Here is a 12,806-nt window from a genome sequence, read left to right on the forward strand (position 1 = left end):
TGATTAACTTTGGTGAAACTGGACTGGCCTGTTATTGTAATGTAGATGTTTTCGGGGTTGGGAGGATATTTTTAAAAGGCATGCAGGGGTCTTTTTTTTTTTTTTTTTTTTTTTTAACAATAAATTATACTGTGGGTGTGGATGTCAGTGACTTCATATATCTGAACGTTTAGTTATCATATTCCTGAAAACTCATATTGATATTTATCCCTTTAAAGAGAAACACCAAAAGAACCCTATTTTTACTGAGAAGGAATTTGAAAATAAAAAAGAAATGAAGGCATATCAACTTAAAGGAAAGGTTTAAAAATAGGGAATAAAGAATAATAAATTTCTAAGGCATTTGAATTTTCTACATTGAAATAAAATTGTATAAAATTACTTTAAATTTGTAAATATTGGAAAATTGAAAATTGAGAAATTTCTACTGACATTTTTTTTTTTTTTTTTTTTTTTTTTTTCTTAAGAGACTGAGAACAGTTTTGCCACAGAAACTGCGTCTCAGACTGCTTCATTTTTTGCACACTTTTATTTTCTAGTGGAACTTCTCCATTAGCCTGTCTGAATGCAATGCTTCACACTAACACTCGAATAGGGGATGGAACATTCTTCAAAATCCCTGGAAAGTCAGGCCTCTATGCTCTCAAAGTAAGTTGGACTGTTCTGCATATTATGTCTGTTATTACTATGTATCATGCATTTACATGTGAAGGTAAACAAAATTAGACTTGGGTGAAGGGTAGAATGACTCCTTTGCCTTTTAAATGTTTTCAGATGTCTTAAAAGTGATTTCATATTAAGAATAAACAATGACATTTTCTTTAAAGAAAACATATCTGTGGTTTCACTCTAACATATGGTAATGGAAAATAGTTGTGGCTTCCTTAAAATTCTTGATTCTTAAAAATTTACAGGGAGGAGTGCCACGGTTGATCAGCCAAGTTTTAAGATGATCACAGTTGCCAAATACTATTTGACTTAGTGACCGTCAGTTGATATACGGGCTTCACACCTGTATGCCTTTCTGTCTTTTACAAAAAATAAAAAATGTACCCATTCTTCTTGAAAATTTGCTGATTTAAATCAATTATTCAAATTTAAAACAACCACTGATCTCCAGGAAGTTTTTACTAATAATGCATACTTGTTATATGAGAAGAATAGAGAAATAAAAAGCTTCAGATAACTGAGTCTTAATTATTTTAGAGTAATTCCCATTTCCATCTAGAATGGAAATGCCATGTAAGATGCAAAATTCCAGAGAACAGAAGCTGATGATCTGCAAATGGTTGCATAACTTACATCAAGCAAAATCAATGTATTATTTCTTATAAATTAAAAAAAGTCTGCTTTAATAAATGATGGGTTACATTTAAAGTTCATTAATTTCCTTTGAGAAGTTTTCTGTTTTGTTTTGTTTTGGGTTTTTTTTTAAATGCTAAAAGTTATACCTGGCAAAGAAGGAGGGGTTCTTTCTCAGCTACTTAGCAGTCAGGCTCTTAAACTTTGTGTGTTTCAGAAAACAATACAGGTTAATCAAAGGACTTGTATTATTTCAGTTGATTTTTGTAGCTACTTGGGTATTTAATTTATGATTAAAATTCTGAGTCGTTAAGCCATTTTCTAAAGTAAGGAAGAAGGTAAAATTGAGAAAAATGGAAACAACATATGTTAAAAAAAAATAAAAACCTTGTTTTTTGTATAGATTTTAAAGGTTATCCAAAAATTCAACTCTGGCAATGTGCTTCCCCCCCCACCCCCACCAAGGAGTGGTTTTACATTAAAAAGTAAATCAGTATTGAAATTCCAAATCACAAGCAACCGTGATAATTCCTTAGGACTGTGGAAGTATTTTGAATGTTTTCAATTGCTAATACATCTCCATAAATCATTATTTTAAAAATAATATAGAAAGAGGAGTCGTCATGCTCAGCTGATGGAACATTGGATTTAGGCTGTGAGTCTGAATTGGAAGGCACAGAGATGGCAGAGGTCAGTGCCAATGGGGAAGGAAATGGAGGTAAGTGTGACAGATTTCAGGATACAAACCCTGTTCTCTTAAAGGTTATGTAGAATTCCAGTAACTTACTAATTGAGTTCCCTACCACTATAGATACAGTTTTCTTCTAAGCTTCTACCACCTCTTAGATTTATCATCAAACAATTCTGGTTCAAAAGGTTAGCACCTAAGAAAAGTAAACAGCTCTTTGCTTTTTGTTTTATTTTGTTTTTTAGCAGTATGGCTTTCCCTGGATAGTATTCTTGAGTGTTATCAGTATATTTCTCCTGCAAGCTGAGAGGGTTACTGGGGTATGTCGTGGTTTTATTCTTATACAAGTGAGGCCTGAGAATGCCAGTGTTTTATTTCTGATTGTGCTGATTTTTTCTGGGATCACAAGTAGTTTTATAATAGCTTTGTTCCTAGGTTTGTCCTTAATAAATTCAGCTTAATGTTAACATTCCTGACAGCGAAACAATGACCAAATAAGTTATATTCTTCTGAAATGCTTTTGAAAAGTGAGAAACCCTTCTAGAATTCTAAGGGGGCATTTTCCACCTCTGAATTCTGTCCATGTGGATTCATTTTTATCTTTCTCAAAACATTTGCATTGTGATTCTTTTGGTGTATGTAATTTCTGTACTGCAGTTTTGGCAAATCTTTGTTCCACAAAAGCTGCTGTACTTTTCTTTAACCCTACTGGTCCCCCAAGTGGACCCAGGTCATGATTTGGGAGGAAGAGTGTGTCATTAAAGTCTCTGTCGGTGGACTCATAGAAATCAGTAAATTATCTTTAAACAAAGAAGCCTTAAAGGATCCTTGCAGAAAAATCATATTTCAGTAATAGCCCAAAGCCATTCATTTTATTAATGGTCATAGGAGTCCCTTTGTATTCTGACTGGCCACTCCTACCCTTTAAACTGATGTGCTTTCTGATAGTCCCCAAGGGACTGGTTCTGCGCCAGTGCTATCTGACCTGCAGCCGAGGTGCTGAATTAATGTAGGAAACAGATTCTTGTCTTAGTAAAATGGCTGAAGTCGGCTCTCTAGACTTCTTTTAGCCAACTTTCATTGAATTTGCTGTCCTTATTCCTATACCTTTTGAAAACTCAAGGAAGCCCCCCAAAGTGCTGTGAACTTTGGCAGGTCCTTGTGGTTAGAAAGAGAACAAAGCAGAGATGCATGACATTTTCTGGATTTCTGGAAGGGGCACACCCTTCTCCTTCAGTAGGATGAAGGGGTATCTTATTGGGTCACTCCTTTTGCCGTACTGCCTGCTTGCATGAGCACTTGCGTGTTCCCTCTCCCTCCCCCACCACCTCTCTGTTAACATATATCAACGTGTATATTGAGTTTCTGCTACGTGCCAAGTACTGTTCTTGACATTATAGTTACAACAGTGAAAAAGAAGAACAGAAAGAGACCTCTCATGGCTTTTACATTGGTAGAGAGACAGACAATGAGCAAAATAAACATTTAAAATTTACAGCTTATTCAGTGCCAACAAGAGATCTGGGGCAAAATAAATTAAATAAGGAGATAAGAGTGAGAGAGGGGTATTTGAGAGAAGACCCAAGGCAGTGAGGGAGCAGGCATTTGATGGGAGAGAGTTCTAGGTAAAAGAAGGAGCAATTACAAAGGTCTTGAGGCAGTAGAGTGCCTGGAATGTTCCAGAAACATCAAGAGGCCAGTGTAGTTGGAGTCCAGAGTGAGCAAGGGAGAAGACGGTAAGATACAGTGTCAGAGAAGTGATGGGGCCTGGTAGGGAGGTTCACTTCTTATTGCTCCATTTTTCTCAGTGAAATAGGAAACAAGTTCTTCAGCCAAGGCTGAAGATGGGGAAGTAGCTTTGTAGATCTAAGGGGAAGATAGAAAATGCTTGTCTCAAGTCCAGCAGCGTTAAGGACACTCCTGAGGTGGCTAATCCTGAATTTAACATGAGATCAGCCAGCAGAGTTGTACATTTTTCTCCAGTCATGTTCATGATCGCTGTGCAAGTGTGGAGTGGGTACAGAGTTGGATTGGACCAGAGCTGGGATTTTGCCAGGTGGGAATGATGAAGCCAGAGCAGGACGCAGTTGAGGGTACATGACATAGAACATTGATAATCCATCTCCATTGACTTTCAGCTGGTTGTGGAGGTGAGGGAAGACACGATTGTGTGTGGGATGCTGTGAAGGAGGAGGTGGAGGTCTCCTTAGGGTGGACAGATTGTTTGCTTTTGATTTGTTTTGTTTTTGCGGTACGCGGACCTCTCACTGTTGTGGCCTCTCCCGCTGTGGAGCGCAGGCTCAGCGGCCATGGCTCACGGGCCCAGCCGCTCTGCGGCATGTGGGATCTTCCCGGACCGGGGCGCGAACCCGTGTCCCCTGCATCGGCAGGCGGACTCTCAACCACTGCGCCACCAGGGAAGCCCCAGATTGTTTGATTTGGTGTTCTAGAGGAAATGAGTTGGAAGGATAGGTGATGTAAGAGTGGAATGTGTGAAATCGAGGTTAGGGTGATATGGGATGCATGTCTGAGATGAAAGAGGGAGGGTAGGTTGAAGGCTGTCATGAATGCTTAGGCAGTGTGTATACCCTCTTCAGAGTGACCTGGCTGAAGTGACCATCAGCGACTGAAATTCAGCAGGCCTTCCTCTGCCCAGCTTCGTGTCCTGGGATGGAGCAGGCCTACCTGGAGGAAATGTTGCCTTTTCCTATTTGCACAAAGATGTTGTAAAGGCTGGTGGTGGCCCTGCCATGAAATATTAGAGAATTGTCTATGTGGATATTGAAACAGACAATTATGACAGAACTAGCATTGAAAGGGTGTGGCACTTAGGAGCTAAAATCTCCGGAAAATGAAAGGGAGTAATCCAAGAGTTGGTAAATATTTAGCAAGGAGGAGCAATCTGTTGATGCTGGAGGCATCTAAGGAGCAGGGAAGGAGAAGAGAGTCCCCTCGTCCCATTTCCAGGCCCAGAGGTACAAGATGCGTGCAAAAGAAACAGGCTGCTACCGGAGAGTGTTCCAGGGCAAGTAGTGTCCACGGGAGAGAGCCAGGTTTTGTAGATCAAGATGCGAAGGGAGGGTTCAGGGAAAAAGAGAGAGGTTAATCAGAGATTTTGCTAAGGACTAATCCTGAATGTCAGAGGAAAGAGGGGGAGGGTTTTAGTGGCTGGGAAGGGGTCGGGGACAGGGTGAGAGCACTTAGCTAGTAATTAAACCAGAGCAGGGATAAGCAAACTCCCCTAATTTGAAATGTGAATAGGTACTTCACCATGTAACACGTACCCACACATCTCCAGCTAATGCGACCAACACTAGATTTCCTGGCCTCTCCTTTGAAGTTGTAGTAGGGAAATTGCTTTGAGGAATCACTGAAAGAATAGTAAATAGCTTGTTTCCTTGAGTATCTGTTGACTTGCCCACTTTTACATCTTATTGCAAACCACAATTGCTTCTTATAGGACAAGTATATTTCCTCTCCATGTGTGTACCGTAGACTTATGTGTAGAGTCCATTAACCTTAGGCTACATTTTCAAACCTAGATATCGAAAGCATGTTGAGTGCTCACAATGCCTAGGCCTTGTGAGCTGTTTACATGTAGATTGTTTAATCCTGACAACATTCCTGTGAGATATTCAATCTTCCTAGGCTCTGTTATTGTATTTTATTTCATTTTTCTATTTTTAATTTTTATTTTATTTCTGACCAGTGAGGAAATGGACTTAGAGGTTAAATACCTCATCCAAGTGTCAAGCCCAGGTAGATGTGAGTGACACCAAAAGCCAGGCTCTGACCACTGACTCTGCCTGGGACTGTAGGGAACACTCTTTGATGCAGTTTGGTTTTTCAGCATTTGTCCAACTCTGTACTGATTATAAACTTAAGCTTATCCGAATGAAGGAGTGGGCTACCACATGATTTCTTACAAATCGATAATAAATACTATGAACCTGGACTGGTTTAGGTGATTTCCTTGCTTGCTCTATTTCTAATACGTATTTGAACCAGCAGTTAGAATGGATATAATTTCCACACTTCGTACAGCTGTACAAATATACTTTGAAAATATAATTAGAGAGGGAAGGTGGGGATGTGTGGGGTTGCAGGGGCATGGGAGAAAGGGCAAGGGGAGAGGAGGAGGGGCGGGGAGGGTCCCACCATCTGCTTTTTAAATCTTTATTCCCTTCTCCTTTTCCCGTTCCTCCTTTGGGATGAAAGGGTGAAAAGTCTCAAGGTGAATAATAACTGTCAATTGGTAGGATATGCTTGTGGCAGTCCAAAGAGTAAGCCTCCGCTAGCATAGAGCTATTTCAAATTAACAAAGATTGGTTGACATTTGTTGCACCACTAAAGGGGAAACACAGTGAGGTATTTGAAAAGAAAGCACTTTACAAACACTGATAACCAGAAAGAAATCTTGCAGCCTGATTCCAGTCAGTAACATTTGAGTCTTTAGGTGGAGTTAAGATAACAACAGTAATGTTTTTGTCCTCTTCTTTCAATCAGTTGGCCAGCAAGACAGATTCGTTTTTAAATGAGAGGTGCTTTGCCAAGATACTTTGTTTTAATGTTTTGTTGAAAATTTTTAGAGTGCAGGAAAAGTGATACATTATCAATTATAGAATTTACAAGACACAAAACTATAGTTGTGCATTATGTTTCTTTGACTCCTAAACAGTTTTTCAAGTTAATAAGAATTAGAGACTCAAGAAAGTAAACTCTTCACATTTTACAAGCTTAGCTCTGAAGATAGAACAGTGATTTAGTTGAATCACTTGATATATCTTTGTTGACAACCCATGACCATTTATGCCAATATAAGTATAGATCTACGTCACCCAAAGAAAATATGTAGAATTTTATGGGCTATTTTAGTCAGAGATTTATGGTTATGTTTGTGTCTGAGTTGTTTTCTGAACATAATACATTGGTATATCATGAGTTTGCTTACACATATTAAGTTGACTTACAGTGCATTGCTGGCTGCAGAAACCACACATATTTTATAAGAAATGACACACTCAGTAGATCATCTTCACTTTCTTCGCCATCTATTTATAAATTGTTATTAACAGGAAAAAAAATGAGCTTCTCTTTTTGTGGCCCTGATATATTTCATGTTTAAAATCAAAAGCAACCATCCTATTCAGTCTTTTAAAATGAGGAAACTGGAGAATGTACAATTTTCATCCATAGAGATCAAAAAAGGTTCTGCTTGTTATTAACCCTAATGGCTTTCAGGGAGGAAGCAGCACTCTAGCTGGAGAATTAGTATTTTCAAAGTCTCTATTTAGGGAAAAAGATTATAGAGAACACGTATCCTATGTTTTAGTCCTCAGATCCCAGGGTGAATAATGATTCCAACATTTGAAGAATTTTCTGTGGTCCTTTTCATTATTCCTTATGGCCAGTTTTATAAGCAGGTTTCTGATTGTATGATTCTTGGCAGGAGTCGTGTTAACTTAATGAAACATTATTCTGCTCACTCATTGTTTGCATTGGCTCAGAGGCCACAGAGGGGTCTTTTTTCAAAAGTGAAAAGTGCTTTAAGATGGCCTGAAGTGTGTGCATAGGATCTCTTTTGAGACATCAATTACACACAGATGAGCAGCTTCCTGGAGGAAGTGAGAAGGGTACTAATAAAGGCTTTGGTGCTCTCAGGGAGTATTCACACTGATAGTTTATCAGTGGCAGTTTTATACGAGGGGAGAGAAAGGAAAATGAGGGGACCCTGGAGCTGTGAAGGGAGTGTTCAAGTAACTTTCGAAAATGTCGCCAAACTATGTGGTGTGTCTTTGCTCTCAGTGTTATATGTCTGGTCTTGCTGGAGGCTTTTCAGGAGCTTGTCTGTGACTGCTCCCGTGTGATTTTACATCAGATGACACATGAGCCTTCTTTGAGTTCACCATCCATTTCCACCTGACAGCCATTCCTGAGAATCTTGTAGGAGGGAAGGGAATTGTTTCAGTGACTGCGTCAGGTCCCCTGATTTTCTTAGGTTAGGCTACTTTGTCTTTTATCCAACGTCTGTATTTTCCTTAACAGCTTTGTTGGCTCACACAGACACCTGTTCTACATTGGTGGGCCAGGGAAACTTAAGTATGTGAAAATGATGTTTAAGTTACACATGGAAGAAAATACAGAGGAAAAAGAATACTCTTCACAGTCAGAAATGATCATTGGCAGGATATACAACTTCCTCTGCCCACTCTCATTCTCCTTTCTTTCATTCCAGCCCACAGCTTTCCCAGTTCAGGAGAAGTCTGAGGGACTTCAGAAGTTCATGCAGGCCTGGATCCTCTCTCATGCCAGCATTTTACTTAAGCCAGTCAATTAAAGTAGACATCATTCTAATAGTAAATGCCCAGAGGGATGGGAATCTCACAGACTCATTTATTTTTGTCTCTCTGTGTTTTTGATAACTTCTATAGTCAAGAAATTTTTCCTTATGCTGAAATCTCTTGAGCCTTTAATTAAACCAATTTTCTCTTGTATTTCCCGCTGATGATGGAGAACAGCTGGGCATCATCTAGATATCACCCCCTTCATCTTAACTTCTCCAAATAACTTGTCCCAGCCCTTTCAAACATTACTTATAGATACTATTTTCCATTTCTTTTACCCATTAGGGACCTCTTGTTCTTACATATTTCTCCATGAACTATGAACTTTGTTCTTGTGTAAGTGGATTTCGGTCAATTTTAACAGCCCAGAGTCATGAAAGAAAAAACAGTTTTCTTTTTAAGTGCAGATAAAGTGACCCATTTAAATGTACTTTCCCCCCTCTTTTCTTGTGCTAGGAGAGAAATATTTCATAATATAAAGACTGGAAATAGAGTATGGTCTCATGATAAAAGCAAACTCCCTCTCAAATAAAACCAAAATTAAAGGTACTCCCCCAATTACCTATCCTGACAAGCCAGATTTCTTTTTGATTGATATAGTTTGTGATTGGTATAGAGAAACAAAAGCATCCATGCTCTTAAATTGAAGTCCTTTTTGTCCATGATGCCAGATAAACCATTCTTTCATTTTCTCTAAAGTGACAGTGTGTAACCATTTCTCAAAGAGTTAACCATGTGTTTATCTAACTGCCTTTCTTGTACACTGGAGTTCTCTTTTATATGTTGAAGAACGAAGTAGAAGGGCCCACGAATGAAGCACTTATCCTTGACCTGTACCAACCTTTTAATGATATTCTTCCTGCCTGCTCTTTTCTATTTCTCATTTTCTAGGTGGGTTCCTGTATTTCTGTGTAGATGTTTCAGGAGCTTGCTGCAGCAATGAAGATCACAGGTGTCCTGCGATATAAGAGAATAGCTTCTAATGTTTCCCCCCTCACAGCAACTTACTGTGTTATTACTCTCCATAATTCTGAGAGGAATCTGTGTTGGTTCTCTGGTAGGAGCAATTAGGTGGTTAGAGGCTGGTACCTATCAGATATGCTTTTCCTATTAAATATCTTCATTTCTGGTTTGAGTTTCTCTTTTCTTGTCTGAGTTTAAAGGGATATTTTTATGGATATCCAGAGGTACTAGTATAACTAAATTGCCATGATGATAAGTTGAGTGCTTGTTAAGAGGGATTCCTATACCTTCAGTTCCTCCTAGTTACCTGTGGAGATTCAGTGTCCTGTCCGATGCAAACCGAAGTGTTTGTGAACCATTTGTGGACGTTGCAATTAAATCGTGTTACATCCAGTTCCAGGATATCAGATGAGCATCATTTGTAGCAATATGGTATCAGCCACCCAGATCTTTAAGGTGTCTGGCACGATTACATCTTATGGAGCACGTTCTTACTGATACACGTGGCTGGTATAATTATCATCTGATTCTTTATTCCTCCTGGTTTATTTTGCTCCCTTTTCTGTAGACCTCTTCTGAATAAGAAGAGGACTTCATTGGCCTAGTGAAGCAGGCTGTAAAGTATAGTAATATTTTTAGTTATATTAGATATATTTTATTCATAGAGAATGTTCAAATATTATCTAATATCAATACTTAAAATGTTTAGATACTGGCTCCCTTGAAAGTCTTCAGGGAAAATTGCTGTTTCCATTATTTTATTGCTATTATTTCTCTATTTAATTGCTTGCCTCTCGTATCCTTTGAATGTTCTCTTTTAATGCAGTAAGGAAAATTGTTTAAATCTAGTTACCTAAACCTATCTTGGAATAAGGACTGCTTTGAGAGAAGTGGTTCTCCTTAGTCTGGATCCAGAAAGGATTAAGGAATTGTCTTTTCTCTGAAAGAAACTGAGTCCTGGAAATATTTAGTTGGGGTCAAATGGGTTTGTCTGGTTGTCGTTAAGTTACCTTTAACAGTTTTTGGCATGTATTTTGTTGCTGTGTTTATCCAGAATATCTGATATGCACAATTTCAAATGTAAGTATGATACATAAGACATATTATAATACAAACATAAGCTTTTTTGATTATTTGCCAATCTGGGGATACTTTTGAATTACCTGCTTATTGATTTTTTAAAACAAATTTTAGTTGTCACCACTAGGTCTTCGTAGACTTGGTTTTTCTCAGGCAGAATTAATAGCTCTATACCATTGTTTTTTGAAAAAAAAAGTATTTTTAAGAAACCTGTGGTCTCAAAGTCAGGTCTTAGGTCTTAGTCACTGTTTTCGCATGCATTTTATACAGTCCTTGGCATGAAGGTGCTCAATAAAAGCTTTACAGTTGAATGAATGATTAATAAATAAACAATTAAGCCCCCTCTAAGACCCAGCCCTCTTTTAAAATGTGATTGAATTCTCACAGTGTGCCACGGTACTGTCCCTAATATACTGTGTGCTCTTCGATTTCAATTTTATTTATAAAAACTCTATTAAGCCTATAGTGTATGTCAGGATCATTTTGATAGAAAACTCTTTTTTCGTCTGAGTGCATCTAGTTTGATTGTTCAGAAACTCGAAAGGAAGTGGCCAGAGGAAGAACTGATAGAAGTGAAGTTGGTCAAAGGATGCTCTTCTGCCTGCCTCCATTAGCCCTTTGAACCCCGGTTACCTTAGATAGCCAGTCACTTAGTGTGTAGCTTAATCGACATATAAAGATTAATCTCTTTGTTGCAGTGACTCTCTTGTGCCCCGATCCTGGGCTTTTGTGGTTCTGCCCCCACCCAGCTCCTGCCATTTCAAGTAGACATTGTGATTTCTAATTTTGACTTTTAAACGATACTTATTTCACCACGCAAAACCTCCAGACTGTGACTGTTCCTCTTAAAATAAGGCAACGAGTAAGGATGGCAGAAGGAAACGTATCCACGTTTAGTGGCAGGTCATACGACTTCCCAACTGACTTGCATAGGATGTTTTGTAGTTTGGTTTTTCGCACTTTCCCTAATTGACTGTAGGATAATTTTTAAAATTTTAATGAAGTTTCTGTTTTCAAATTTTAAAAATTCATCTTTTATGTATACTTTTGCACAGTAAAAAACTATGCATTGCTGACCTCCCCGTTCATGAATTCTTGTTAAAAACGGTAATTGAAAGTTAACTTCAGAAACAGATACTTTGGATAAATTTAATGAAAATCAAATTGGACAGTTCAGTTTAATAAACATTTATAGACCAATGGCTCTGTGCCTGTCTTTGCACAGAAGTCAGTCCCTGAGTTGCTGGGCCTGTGGGTGGCAAGGCAGACGCAAGCACCAGTATTGCAGGGACTGTCATGGATTCATACACTAAGTTCCAAGGAAAGGGTGGGGAGGATTAAGTCTACCTCGGAGACTGGGATAGTCAGGAAAGCTCTGGGGAAGCTGTTTGAGTTTGGTCTGCCGAGTTTGCTAGGCAGAAAGGTGGAAGAGGGACTGTCAGAGCGAGTGAGACATACAGCAAGTATCTGTGTTCAGGAAATGGCACAAGGTCTCGACTGACTGGATCAGAGAGGGTGGCAGTTGGGAAGGCAAGCAGATGTGAAACTAGAAATAAAGACAGAGTGAAGATTGCATTCTGCTTTCTCCCTTCTTTGTGTCTTGGGCTGAAGGTCAGAGTCCTCTTGTATACCTGTCAGTGGATTGGTACTTAGATTGGGGGGAATGTCACCCATACCCTCTCTAGCACTCAACTTAAAAAATATGAGCTCTAAGCCATATTTTCGAGTTCAGTCACACTGTCAAGTTGAATGGTGAATGAAAAAGAAGGGAGAGAGGGACGACTTGAGACTCTAAGAAAAGAGGCTGAAATCCAGTCTTGTTGGAACACAGTCAGCAGTTTCTCTAGCCTTCTAGGCTGTCTCATGGTTACCTGTAATCCTCCATCTCCCTTTGGTCCCAGCCTTCTAAGTAGAATATCTTGGAGGAGGGTTTTGGGAATCTGAGGGTGAATGAGAGTAGAGGTAGGTGAGCAACAGCTACTGAAAATCCCATTAACTGTTTGAATTAAAAACTAGCAGATTAGCTTTTAACTATGCATTTGGCTTGCCTGGTTTGGGCAGGCAAGCAAAACGTAGACAGAAATAATATTTCTATACCTTTTAGCACATGTTTTCTCGTCTTCGGCTTGTCCAGCTATGAAAAGGGCAGGCAGTCTTGTGGGGGTTTCCAGGTATAAAATCCTGGCATGCGTTTTGTGATGGTGCCAGTGTACAGTTAGGAAAAAAAAGAAAAAAAGCTTCTATTCTGTCCTGAATGCCAAGAAGATATCACTTTCTAAACTGCATGTCAGTGTTAGATATTTATTGGATAAAACATCTGTCCTAATTCTTCACTCTCCGGGCTCCCGTTGTAATTTCACATACAGGGGATTTCCCCTGGTCCTTTCTCGAACATTAATTTTTCTTTGGCTTATATTTTAGAGGCCAGA

The 12,806-nt window shown here is 39.0% G+C and overlaps 1 protein-coding gene across 1 annotated transcript in view; it reads left to right on the plus strand.

The window, feature by feature from the left end:
- Positions 1-12,806, plus strand: part of ASXL3 (ASXL transcriptional regulator 3) — a 178,098-nt gene that overhangs the window by 66,984 nt on the left and 98,308 nt on the right. The window contains exons 3-4 of the mRNA XM_007455171.1: positions 540-648; positions 1,912-2,020. Of these exons, the coding sequence (XP_007455233.1) occupies positions 540-648; positions 1,912-2,020 (218 nt within the window). The remainder of the gene's footprint in view (positions 1-539; positions 649-1,911; positions 2,021-12,806) is intronic.

The sequence above is a fragment of the Lipotes vexillifer genome, unplaced genomic scaffold, assembly GCF_000442215.2.
Source record: "Lipotes vexillifer unplaced genomic scaffold, Lipotes_vexillifer_v1.1 scaffold90, whole genome shotgun sequence".
Lineage (NCBI taxonomy): Eukaryota > Metazoa > Chordata > Mammalia > Artiodactyla > Lipotidae > Lipotes > Lipotes vexillifer.